The sequence below is a fragment of the Otolemur garnettii genome, unplaced genomic scaffold (genome assembly GCF_000181295.1).
Source record: "Otolemur garnettii isolate 467f Iridium unplaced genomic scaffold, OtoGar3 scaffold00052, whole genome shotgun sequence".
Classification (NCBI taxonomy): Eukaryota; Metazoa; Chordata; class Mammalia; order Primates; family Galagidae; genus Otolemur; species Otolemur garnettii.
The window spans coordinates 8,493,674-8,507,096 of record NW_003852447.1 but is presented as its reverse complement, the minus strand read 5'-3'; the positions used below and the strand labels follow the sequence as shown (position 1 = coordinate 8,507,096).

The window sequence follows — 13,423 nt, the reverse complement described above, 5'->3', positions numbered from 1 at the left end:
GGGCTTATAACATATAAAGGTGGAATATATATGGCAATAATATCACAAAGGAGGGTGGAGGGCATGGAGCTATATTGAAGCAAAATTTGTCTATTTGCTGGAATTAAGTTAGTATTAATTTGAAGTCAATACTTACAAGCAAAGATACCTATGTGTTATAACCCCTAGCATAATCATTACAAAAGTAAAACAAATAGTAAAAATCCAACACAGGAATTAATATACAATACTAAAAATATGTATATGGTTTCAAAAGAAGCAGTTAAAGATCAGAGTAGCAAAAAAGACAAAAGATATAAGCCAATCAAATAAAAGGATGACAGGCATTGACACAGCAAAGACCGTGGTGTGGAAAGAACAAGGCTTCAAGCAATGGGAAAAGTTCAGAGATCAAAGAGCTTGTTTCTTTTTGGGTAACAAAAGCAGCAGGACCTTCTCCCTGGTCTGTAGGGTATCTTCCAAGAACCCAGATTTGGTTCTCTAAAACAGATCTGAACAAAGGGTATGCAAAACACAATTACTCTATGCAGGTCGTCAAACTTAATACTGCCTGGTTCACGGATTGAGAGAGAAGGGGACATGTGGCTTTCTTATTTTCATTGCTGTACTTATTATACATATTCAATAAAATCACTGACCATATATTTATCAAAATAGTCTCCATCAGAGTGGGCATGCACTAAACTCAAAGATCGTTTCTTGCTTAGGGATAATGAACATATCGAAAGCATCACTAATCAAAATATTTCAGCACTGTCCTCATGCTCAAGTCAAAATCAAGAACAATAGTAGTTTGCTCTGACAGTTCAGGATACAAAACCCAGTAATTTTTATGTCATCTTGGGCAGACTGATGTAATTAAGAAATATTGCATCTGTGTCAATGACAGAGGACATATTCTTCCCTAAAAAAGGCTTCTGTCATTCTCTTACCTTTTTCAGAATGATAGAAGATTACTTTTGTTTCAGTAATGTCAATCTCCCTCTTGTATTAAACATAAACTACTAACCTACCCATGTCATTTATACCACAGATGAGAAGTCCAGATAAGTGTGTTGAAGATATTTAGCATAAAAGGTGTGTACTTATTTGCTGAAATTGGAGTCTTTGAAGTATCACTAATATTCTGGGTAGGAGAAAGTGGCATGAGTTTTACCTGCCCAGGTTTTTGTGGACATTGGCAGTTACTTGCTCTATCCTATCTCTGATGACACTGCAAAATAGCAGTGTCAATATCATTGTCAGCCACACAGAGATCTTTTTTTCGTGGTGACACAGGATGTCTCAGGGCAGTCCTGGTCACTACATACTGCTGACAGAGTTGATAAAGGTGCCCTCCAAGAGGTTCAAACCATAATCTCTCCATAGCATTCTCTACCATTATCCACTTCATCCTTGAAATTCTTTTTTCCCCTGATTTTCATAATATTATATGATTCTATCTCTGAACACTCCTTTTCAAATTTCCTCTTACTTTGACTGACCTTTCCATTTGTGCCCTAAAACCACTTTCCTTCTCATTATATTCATTTCATCCTGGGAGTTGGAGTCATTATCATCAACATCTTATAGGCTACTGACTTTCAAATCTCTGCCTTCCACTCCAGAATGCTTCCCTAAATTCCAGACTCATGTAACTACTTGGTGTCCTAGAAGAACATTATATTCAAATGTTCAACTATGAGCTCACCCTTTCTAAATTTCTAACTTCTGATACGTGTTCCATCAATCGTCCAAACCAAAACCTTTGTTCTGACCTCTTTAAATTTCACGTTCCATCAGTAACCAAGTCCTATTGATCCCTGCTACTTACAACTTTCTTGTGCTGAATCTCTCCACCTACCTTTTTATTTACTAGTGCTTTAGCGCAGGTCCTCATCATCCCGTCTGTGTTAGTGCAGTAGTTTTGCTGGTCTCTTAGCTCTGTACCTCCCTTGGCTTTACCCCAGTCTGTGTTGCTAGCAGAGTGAAGTTGTTGATGTTGCTTACTCTTCTGCTTAAAAAGTTGGATTGATTTCCTGAGATTTACAAGAGAAAAAATTCAAAATAACTAGAATAACGTACAAGGGCCTCTAGACCTAGACCATTGCCCATCTCTATGGGTTGTATTTCTTGAGTTCTCTTTCTTGCCTTTGTTCCTGTGCTGTAAGGCACGACTTTGGTCTGAGTAACAGTGCTCTTCTGACCTTCATGTCTTTGTTCGTGCTGCTTTCTTCTACTTTGGGGCAGGTGTTTACCTACCAGCGTTTCAAGCTCTGCTCAGCATCACCACGTCACTTTCCTTTCCACGTTATCAAGCTGACTGTTCTAGGTGACGCCCCGTATGTTTACTTATTTTCTAAAAGCACCACCAATTTGTTATGTTTATTCTTTTCTATCTAATGGACACAACCAACCCTCTTTGGGGCAGGAACCACGTCTCATTCACTACGTGTGTGTGCGTATCTATCACCTTCAGCATTTAGTATTTCTTCTCCTAAGGAACATTCGAATTCTACTTTTTTTTTTTTTTAACTGTTCTACTCTTTATTATAAAGTATACCCCAACTTAATGTTAACTATAGTCACCTTGTTGTGTTGTCAGATATTGTTCAGTCTATCTGCCTATATTTTTACAAATATTAAGCATCCCCCCTTTATAACCCTCCTCCTCACTACCCTTCCCAGCATCTGTCTCCAGGAGATCAATTGATTTTAATATTTAGCTTCCATACATGAGAACATGTGAGATTTCTATTTCTATGCTTCTTCGTATTTTAAAATCTCATCGTTTAGCAGAGAGCTGTGTAGAAGTTCAGTAAATTTTTGCTGCATGAATAGCTGATTTGTGTGTGGTTTTATAATGTAGAGTAACTTATATTAGTTTCCTCTTCCTACTCCTTAAGAATTTTAGGATATTTTACAACATTATGGATCATATTATCATAAGTTCTTATCCTATAATCTTTTTAGAGTCCCATTAACAAGAAAAGTTATTGATTATATTTTATATTACAGCTGATAAAATGTAGGCGTATACATTTAATATGAATTTATGTAATTTAAATTATGATCCTCTAACTTATCTTATGCACATACCAAGAGAAAAAATGCTTTCTAGGCTTTCACTCCTTTTCCCCCTTTATGAAATTGCTTACCTGGTCTCTCTCTCTTTTTTTTTTTTTTTTGTAGAGACAGAATCCCACTTTGTTACCCTTGGTAGAGTGCTGTAGCATCACAGCTCACAGCAACCTCCAGCTCTTGAGCTTAGGTGATTGTCTTGCCTCAGCCTCCCGAGTACCTGGGACTATAGGTGCCCAGCACAATGCCCAGCTATTTTTGTTGCTGTTGCAGTTTGGCTGGGGCCGGGTTTGAACCTGCCACCCTCCGTATATGGGGCTGGCACCCTACCCACTGAGCCACAGTGCTGCCCTGCCTAGTCTCTTGACATAGAACAAGGTATCAGTTATAGGTTGGCAAGAGTCATTGCCCTACTGGTTAACATATTCTGGTCTATTGAGTTGAAGATACATATCTCTATGCTTGTGTATGAATATTCACTTGGGCACACACAGCACACATGTACATATACACCCCACCCCAGAAACAAACAATAGATTGAGGAACTTTTAAATTTTCAGATGCATGTCTTTAAAATCAGTAATTATGCAAATAGAGACTATCATTGGAAAGATCAACTACCCCTCTCCATCCTTCCAAGTGGAAAGAGTCTACAGACTTAACATATGGAACATATTCAAGTGTCTCACAACCCTTACGACATTCTTGCAAACATATAACTTTTCTTCTTGTTACCTAGCACACCATCGCCATCTTACTACAGAAGAAAACTGCCCACACGGCCCATCCCACACACCTACAATCTGGTAGGTCCAAGGTCAACTTGCTCTTCCCCAGGCTCTAGAACCTCACCTAAGATAACTTCTCTTTAGGGATTATTTTCCATTTTTTTAATTTAAAAAATTAATAATTTGGGATACACAATGCTTGCATATCTTTACAATATATCCTTTAAAAGTAACTAAAATAGTGGTATTGGAATGTTCTTTTAAAAAAAGAAAAAAAAAGACATGAAAGAAAGAAAAGACATGTGCCTGCGGGGATTGATGCCCCAATAACCTGCTTTGTATTTTCCCGTCTGTAATGCTTTTGTAGACCACTTCAAATTGTTTTGTTTAAGTGCTTGGATTAAGAAAAGAAACTAGAACAAAATTCCTGGCTACTCCTGACTAGCTCAGGAAGCTCATGGATTGCTGTCTGCAGCATTCGTCCTTAGGCCTCCAAGTATCCCACTTGGCTTGGTCGCCTCTCCCCTTGCAAGCCTTCTGTTCTTTCAGAAACTGGATGACAGGAAAGACACAAAGGTTTCACTTTGAAGCATACTTTTACCACTTCAGTGTAGACAAGGCTAAATTCCAGGCCACGAGACTTTTCTCTGCTTTTTGAACGGGTATCTCTGATTCTCACTGGCCCGCAAACACGAGTATAGACTGTCTATGAAAATAATTCAATCAGGTAGACGTATTTTGACAAGAATATTTATTTGTTTTTATTGAAAAATACACAAAAGCGAAAGGTTGCTTAGCTGCTGATTTTCCATAGTAAAACAGGGCATGGTAAGAAAGGGGGAAACATATCCGTCATATATGGCAGTTTACATTTCTAAGGCATCGAGGCTGAAGAGCAGCGGCCCGGCGAGCCTAGGTACATTGCCTTGAGTTTAAACACCAGGCACACCAGGCAGGCAAAGGGTCTGGACTGTGCAGTAAAACTCTTCTCATGCATTGTGTTTGGGGATTTTACTCCCTCTGCCTCCATCATTTGTTTCCATCCACATGAGTTTTGTTCATAGAACACTGGTAAGGGTCTACTCTTCAAGAGTCTGTTTACAATAACACCACCCATGGGACACACGGAGCAGAACGACTTCCTGGACAGGTTCAGTCTCTTACCAAAACGAGGCTTCAGTAAGAAAAACACTGATTTTCGAAGGCACAGTGGAGATAGGTTTAATGCATTAAATATAACATGAATCATTCACAATAACAAGTTTAGTGTTTCAGGGAACTTTTGTTAATACAACACAGTTGGTCACACAAAATACAAATGCTTCTGTTGATTTGTCTTGGCAACTCAGATACATCAACAGTGCTAACAGTTTAACAGCTTTGTTCTCATCTGACAGAAAATAATGGCAGTTCTGCAAGGCAAATGTTAAACCTGACCGTATGTATTTATTAATTCCACAGTGTTTTGACAGATTATAGGAGACGGAACTCAGAGGATGCTGACACGCTCACTGAGGGCTCTCATCTCGGTTTCTTCGGTCTCAGGACTGTCGCTGTGGCGGGCACTTGGATTGATCAGGTGCGCCGGGTACTGCAGCCCCTGCTCGCCTGCGTACTGCTCCCACCTCAAGTCATCGCTCTCATGGGTGATGTAGCGTTCCCCGATTTTGCATTCCAGCTCTCTTAAATCTAACCACGTCTGATAGTCCTGAAGGAGGAAATTCCGAACTATTACCATAGAGATCACTACCACTCATATGTTGTCTGTGAGTCACCCTTTCTCCTTCTGCTCCAACAGTGCTGCGCCGTTCATCACATATCCTCAAGTGACAGCGTCAGCGCCAAAGCCATCCTGCCTGCCTAACCTTTGCAAACACACACTGTTTACACGATTCCGTGGATCAAAGTGTGGGCAATTAATGCTTGCAGTCAAGCAATTAGAAACGTTGGCATTCCTTTGAAATTCAATGCCTACAATCTTTCAGCATTTCAGAGTATTATTTTTCTAAAGTTTAAATTTAATGTGAAAATAATATTCAAGAGAACACAAGCACACACACACATTTTATTCAACCCAGGCAGTTGTCCCAGACATAATAGCCTCGGATCTCAAAATGCAGCTTCCGAATGAATACAGCGCATGAGCAGGTGGGCATCTATTTGAACATTTATCTGAATTATACATACAGATACTTTTAAAATATGGTTTTCTGAGTTCTGTTATGATTCTTGGCTTCTTTGCTTATGTTTGGTATTGTTTTTTGGTTCTATTATATGTGTGTGTGTCTCTTCCCTGTCAAATCTTCCTGGTAGAGAGGTTTTAGAAACACTAAACTGTTATTAAATGCCAAGAAGTTGCATGCATTATGGCAAATTGATATTAGAATGATTATGCTTTTAAAAATATGACAAAAGATTTCTACATATAATATCAACTTTCTAAAAATATTTAAAAGCTTATCCAACCAACAAAAAAGAAAAGATTTTTACCTGTAACCAAGGGTGACTCAAGGTCTTGTCAACGCTATACCGCTTTCTCATTTTCACTTGCAGCAAATTGTTGATAAGATCAATGGCTAAAACAAATTTTAAATATTAGTAAAATCAGAGGACAAATCTGCAATGTATGCATAATTCACTTGCAGTTTATTTCACACAGTTAAATGCAGCAAAGTGACAAGGTAGCGGAACTGCAAAAAAATTCTTTTGTGAATTCTACAACCTTAGCTTTCACTTTATTTCAGATGATAATTAAAGTAGTTGGGCAGGAATAAGTATTTGAGTCTATTGTGAGTATGATGTAGTCTACTCTTCAATAAATTTTGTTAGCTTAAGAATTTTATTGATATATACATCATTTATATATACCCTAAACTAATGGTAGGATAAAACTAATACTCAAGAGAAAGGATTTACTCATTTTGTTACAATATGTGTTTAATGTTTGAATGCACATAATGGAATTCATAGGATTGAATTAAGTAATAGACATCTTGGCATCATATTTATACGGAAAAATATAGTATAATATGGGTCATATTTTCTTGGAGCCTAACAGCCAATGGACCAAGGGGAAAACACTTTTACCTCTCACTTTGCTTTTGCTTTCAAAAATAACCAATGGATTATTATAGCAGGGTTCATTGACTTCCCAGGGGAAGACAGGAAAGAAATCTGCCTACTGAGAATTGTTCTCTGAGGGGTTAGAATCACCGTCTATCCAGCCTTGTACTATACACCTGACTGGGGCTCCTATGAGATTAGTGTAGGAAGAAAATGTGATCTTTTAGTTACCTTGACTGCAAATCATTTTAGTACCCACAGTACTGTGTGATGGAGTTCTCACTCTTTTTCTGAAAATTATGTATTCAATGTACATCACTAAAAGTTTATTATTTCTTAAGGTCATTACCTTACACTTCCCACTCATTCTTGTACTAACTTCCATATTTCTATTTTTGTTTTAGCATTTCTCTCCACCAAAAGGGCTTAAATCTGCCAACCTCACGGAAACATTTGCATTTCAGAGAGATAATTCTCATCTTTAACTTTCCTTGGGTACTATGCCTGAGAGATGGCTCTTTTTATCAAAAGTCTGATCAAAAAAAGGGAATTTCACACTACACCTTTTCCGACCACCATGTCCTGAAGGCAGCTGTCCCTCCCTTGTTGGGTCTGCATCAACCTCTATGACCTGAAGATGCAGACTACCCACGGGAGTCCAGAGTGCAGAGTCTAATCTATCCCCTCATTCAGAAAATACCAGAATCTTTCTCATCATCAAGCAAAGAGAAGCTAGTTCTACACTCTTTGGGAACTGAAAATTGTATATCCCTGGTGCTACTATTCCCAGTATTTCCTTGCACCAAAGGGCTATAGACTCGAACAATGAAGAATTCTTTGACTGGAGAAATTAAATGCAGCAGCACTCAGTGAAATGCTGCATGTGCACACACTCTTGCCTTAGCTAGTGTACGTGAGGAAACACGGGACTTAGTACAATTTCAAATTCCAAGCATGTGTTCTCAGAGAGCTCTTGAAAGTGCAGCTATCTCAGTGAACTGGGCATTGAGCACGTGCTTTAAAATCTCCATTCACATGCTTTACTCACTGGTGAGTAAAGTGCACCATCCACACCTGCCACTGTGAAGTCACACGGCAAAAATGGAGGATGAGGAGCGAAGGGAGAGCTTACGTGCTTCTATGAGCACGCTGCAGCATTATGCTCCCCCAGACGCTGCAGGGAATAAATACGGGTTATTCATTCACTCATTCTGCCTGGAATTCTATAATTAGGATGGTAGAAGTATAGCAACTCGACAAAAGGTCTGCTGTGTGCCCAAATGGGCCCCCACCGTGAACCACATGGCCTATGGGGGAGGCACGTGCTGCCACAGGGGAAACTAGATGGCCTGAAGGGAATGGACTATCTGAAGATGAAAAAAATTGTTCTCCTGCGTGATGCGCACAATCACAAGTCTGGTGAGGCCACACTGCTCAAGCAACCTGAATAAGCACAGCCAGATGAAAACAAGGACCTCCGAAAGAATGCAGTTTAGGATATAAGACAGGATTAGAGGGGATATGCGTGCATGTGTATATGAGAGAGAGAGAAAGTATGTGTGTGTGTGTGTGTGTGTGTCTGCACGTGTATAAATATGTTTTGTGACTCTTGGCAGCAGAAATGATTAGCTATTAATTGTTGGACACTGTACGTGTATTTAAACACTGGGGCCATGATGCTACTGAGCAAACAGGTCTACCATTAGTTCTTGGGAGCTCCATTCCACGTCACTTTTCTGGAACTCTTCAAACAGCCTCTTTTTATTAACTGAATTGCATACAATCCATGCCTTGGATGGTATAGTCACAAAAGCCATTTTTTAAAGAGATTCAAAAGGGTTTTTTTTCCCCAACATTCTCTTTAATAACCATGTCTAAAATTGCTACAATACACATATGAGAAAGTTTCCTCACACGTATCCTGTATGTGTTAATCATTCGTCCAGCCATTCATTAGTCAAATCTTCCCTAAGTAATTACTATTGGCGGTTATTCAGGGAACAAAAAGTTAATGGTAAGACCCTGGTCCTGAAGAGCTCCCATTTAGTTGCAAAGGTAAAACACACTCCGTGACAACAGAAGGCACCACTTCAAAACTTTGACTTCTGATTATTAGTAATATTCTATTCAAAGAAAAATGTGTTTTCTTTTTCTGATTTACTGTCACTGGTCCTATTGATGTTCTGGATGCAACGGAGAACTTGACTCTGTTCTACACACAGTTCCTTTCCCCTCAGAGACAGTGATTCCCCCTAACCTAGGGTGACCAGATTTTAACATCGGTAAGGCGGGACAACATGGCGGGGGACCCAGCAGGGCAGGGCCTGACAACAATGCAAACTTTGGGCTTGGCGCCTGTGGCTCAAGCGGCTAAGGCGCCAGCCACATACACCTAAGGTGGCGGGTTCGAATCCCCAGCCTGGGCCCGCCAAACAACAATGATGGCTGCAACCAAAAAATGGCCAGGCGTTGTGGCAGGCGCCTGTAGTCCCAGCTACTTGGGAGGCTGAGGCAGGAGACTCGCTTGAGCCCAGGAGTTGGAGGTTGCTGTGAGCGTGATGCCATGGCACTCTACCCAGGGGGATAGCTTGAGGCTCTGTCTCAAAACAAACAAACAAACAAACAAAAAAAATGCAAACCTTGATAAGCAGTTCTCGATAATCACTTCTCAGCAATTATTTGTTATTATTACAGTTTAACATTATAAAATTAACAAAAATAATATTAAACTCATATTCTGGCAAAATAGCCACATGGCAGCCGAAAACTGTATATTCTCTTCTTGTTCTCCTGTCCGTTCTTGCGTTCTTTTCGGGACTTTTTTTAAAACGCCACGGGATGCGGGACAAATTGTTGAGAAGCAGGACTGTCCCAAAAGTGGGACGTCTGGTCACCCTGCCCTAACCTCACCTTCTACAGACCCTTCCGTTGTCTTTCAGACTCCTCCGGCTTCCTAAGTACCTTGATTTTCATGTTCACTAATGTTTTCTTGATGTCCCTGTCAGAATTCAATGGTTACTATTGACCAGACTCTTCCTCATTATTAACTAACAATTTGGTTTATACACACAGATATTATTCTTACAGCCTGGAACTGGGGTGTTTTCATTCTTTTTAAAAAATTTTACATTCACATTCTTCGTGTGTCCTTAAAATAACCCTATGAAAGTCATTCTTTATTTTATTTTATTTTATTTTATTTTATTTTATTTTATTTTATTTTTGTTGTTGTTGCAGTTTGGCTGGCGCCCTACCCACTGAGCCACAGGCATCACCCTGAAAGTCATTCTTTTAATCCCTATTTTATTGAAAGGGAAAACCTGAAGCTTCAGATGGCCATGTAACTTGGTCAAAGTTAGATGGCTCCTAAGCTAGAGAGCTAAGGTTGAAACCCGGGGGACCAGGTTTCAGAGCCTGTGCTCTTTAACACCCTGGCACATGGCCACAGGATGCCACCAACTCCTATTATCAGCTGACAAGAATGTGAGTAATTAACTAATTTTGACATTTTTCGAGCCATGAGCATCAAGTTCTTCTTATTAATGTTTCCATAATACTTTCACGTATTTGAATACAAAGGGGTGTGTGTGTGTATCTTTGTGATCGCAACTTCCCATGTCAGCATTGGAAACTATTATGAATGTGATATGATTCTCTCCTACCAGACGTGTTAATTCTTCTAGACTTCTGCCATGTCCACACTGAATATTCCCATTTGCTATGTACTAATTGAATTATTAGAACTTTTTTTAAGGACAATGCTTAAATGCAGGGCTTGCTGACTCTTAAAGATTACATTCCCAATTGCCAGGCCTATTAATTATTCTTTTAAGCAAACCTTATTACAAACAAGTAATGCTTCCTCCCAGGAATATTTCCAACCAGTCCATATTGCAACATCTTCTCCAAAAATTATTTTAGGAGACTTTCTTTCAAATGCTTTATGAAGATACATCAGTCCTCGGTATTATCCTTTGTTCTCCAACCAATTTGACAATTGTACTTAAAAACAAAGTTCAGTTACTCTGGAATAATGAATTTTAAGTAAACTAATATTAACCAATATAATAGCTCTAAGAGCACATCAGTGAACTTTTGCAATAACATCCAGATCGGATATACCTATAGCTTCTAGCTGCCACTGCGTGCCCTCTTGTGCTTCTGTGTCCCCCAGGGGCTAGCTCCCAGCAGACCAGCTATACTGGCCATGCCTAATTCACCAAATGCAAAGGATACCAGACAAGGGGATAGGGAAGCCAGTTGCAAAGGAGCCATAAGCATAGCAAAACGGGAGCAGCCACAGCAGTCCCAGAAGAGAGCCAGCAACCAGGAGAAAAGTCCAAACGGGGTCTTAGCTAGTTCCAAAACTAAAATCAGAATTCACAATTCTGAACTCAGGAGAATATGGTAGGGCATCCCTTGGGAACTGTGGAGGAGTGACAGTGGGGAGGCAGATACAAAATTGAGCCATTCTGGTCCTCTTAAAAACAAAGCAAAAGAAAAAGGGATCATGGTCTGGCTGTGGGAAAGAGGAAAGGAGAGGAAAGAGGGGGAGGAGAGAGGACTGTGTAATCTCCAGGTCAGCTGATGCTCCACAGGATCTGGGCCCTGAGAAACTGGAGCCCCATGAGAAAGGGATATTTGGGAAAGTAAAGAATGCATTAGAATTCTTGGTGCTCTGCACTGCCTATCAAAATAGCAAGAAGACTACACCCAAATACCTAGATTTCTTCAGTAAGATATACAGCAACATAATGCAAATCTTTCAGCAGTTCTGGGCAATAAGCAGATGTTATTTAAACAGAGAAAGGTCCATAGCAGGGCAGGAAATGAGAACCCCTTCTTATCTCAGGTTATCCTTTCTCTCTCACATCCTCCTCCCCTTCGACTCTCACTTTGAAGGTTCTTTTCCCTCCCTCCGTCCCTGCAGATACAGAAGCAAAACAGACAATGGCTAGTTCCGCCTTCTCTTTGCAATAGATATGAAACCATTTTTTTTTAAGAGTGTTATATATGGTTACTTTCTGATAGTACTTGCCCATTTAATCTGGGAGTCAGTCTTTCTAATATTATTCTCAGAATTTCTCTTTATTCCCCTTTAAATTCAATCCCTTCTTTCCATCTTTTTAATGAACTGTCCTAAATCCAAGCTTTTAAAAAAAATTTTTTTATTAAATCATAGCTGTGTATATTAATGCAGTCATGGGGTACAATGTGCTGGTTTTATACACAATTTGAAACATTTTCATCAAACTGGTTAACATAGCCTTCATGGCATTTTCTTAGTTATTGTGTTAAGGCATTTATATTCTATAATTACTAAATTTTAGATAGCAACATCAGGGCAATGTGGGAAGTCCATCCTTTTCCATTCTTGCTGGAAAGTTTTAAACAACGACATGGTGTACATTTCTATTTTTAAAATTTCCTCTCATGAGCAAAGAGTTTTGTACTTTCTAAAATGTCCCTAGCCATAGAGTCACACTGTTTCCTATAAATTAAAAAAAGAAAAGAAAATCTTTTTTGAAGTCTAATGTTCCTTCTCTTTGGCAACAAAACAGCCTTGGCTAACACAGTTATTTTTCTTTTAATATCCTGTAGAGCAATTTTTCTCCTTGTCCTGTCAGTTAAGACACTAAAATTTCAGGGAACCAAAGGGAACATTTTATCAAACATACTTCTTTAGCAGAATGGGACTTTCAGCTGATGTTAGGGTAGCTGGACTTCTGTGTCACCTATTTGCTAGTTGTACAAGGACACCTGAACAAAGACAAAATTAGACGGTACCTGCAGGTGCTGAGGGCTTTACGTTTAATGTGAAAAGCAATACATCAGAGTATAATTGTAGAGATTCCATTCTCTTTTGGCATCAAAATGCAGAATTATCTTTGAAAATGTGCAAACTACTGCAGCTAGTCTCTATTTCAAATGCAAATACCAATGTATGGATACCACAGGTTCTGTGGATGTTGAAGGTACATTTGCAGATGCCATTGCTGTCGCTAAACTGAAGGACACCCAAGGTTTGCAGAAAATCCTATGGATTGTAACTGGACACATGTGAATCCTTGATAGGTCCCCAAGGTCACACCTCTCACTCACATTTCACTTCCCATCTTTTCTCATTTCCTTTTGTGATATTATTTCCGTATCTGCCTGCCTCCCTCCTTCCTTAGATTAGATGTTAGCTTCTTTAAGGTGACACAGACTGGGTATTCAGTTGTGCACATACATTTCATAAATTTGTAAAATAAAATGTATCTAAATTGTAATGTGTCAGAAAAATGCACTTGCTAAGTAGCATTTGGTAGATTGAATACATTAATTAGAAATTTAAATGGCCATTTTTCTCAGCTCTAAGTTTTAATACCCATATTGTGTGCATATGGTTTGTACATTTGGGCTAAAAATACTCCTGGGTGGTAGGGCATCACAACTGTACAGAAGGGAACAGATCACAAGATTGCTGACTTCTACTAGAAAGTCAGAACAAGGCTCGGAGTAACTGTAACATGGATATCGTGTTTATTTTACAATGTTTGTTTTCCAGAAGGGAAATTACCTGTGAAAAC

At 39.3% G+C, this 13,423-nt stretch overlaps 1 protein-coding gene across 2 annotated transcripts in view; it reads right to left on the bottom strand.

The window, feature by feature from the left end:
• Nucleotides 1-5,212: 5,212 nt before the first annotated feature.
• PRKD1 (protein kinase D1) overlaps nucleotides 5,213-13,423 on the bottom strand; it is a 305,211-nt gene continuing 297,000 nt past the window's right edge. For both annotated transcript variants that reach the window (XM_023514408.1, XM_012806446.2), the window contains 2 exons: nucleotides 6,279-6,364; nucleotides 5,213-5,496 (listed from right to left, as the gene is read on the bottom strand). In XM_023514408.1, coding sequence (XP_023370176.1) covers nucleotides 5,278-5,496; nucleotides 6,279-6,364 — 305 coding nt within the window. In that variant the 3' untranslated portion in view covers nucleotides 5,213-5,277. The remainder of the gene's footprint in view (nucleotides 5,497-6,278; nucleotides 6,365-13,423) is intronic.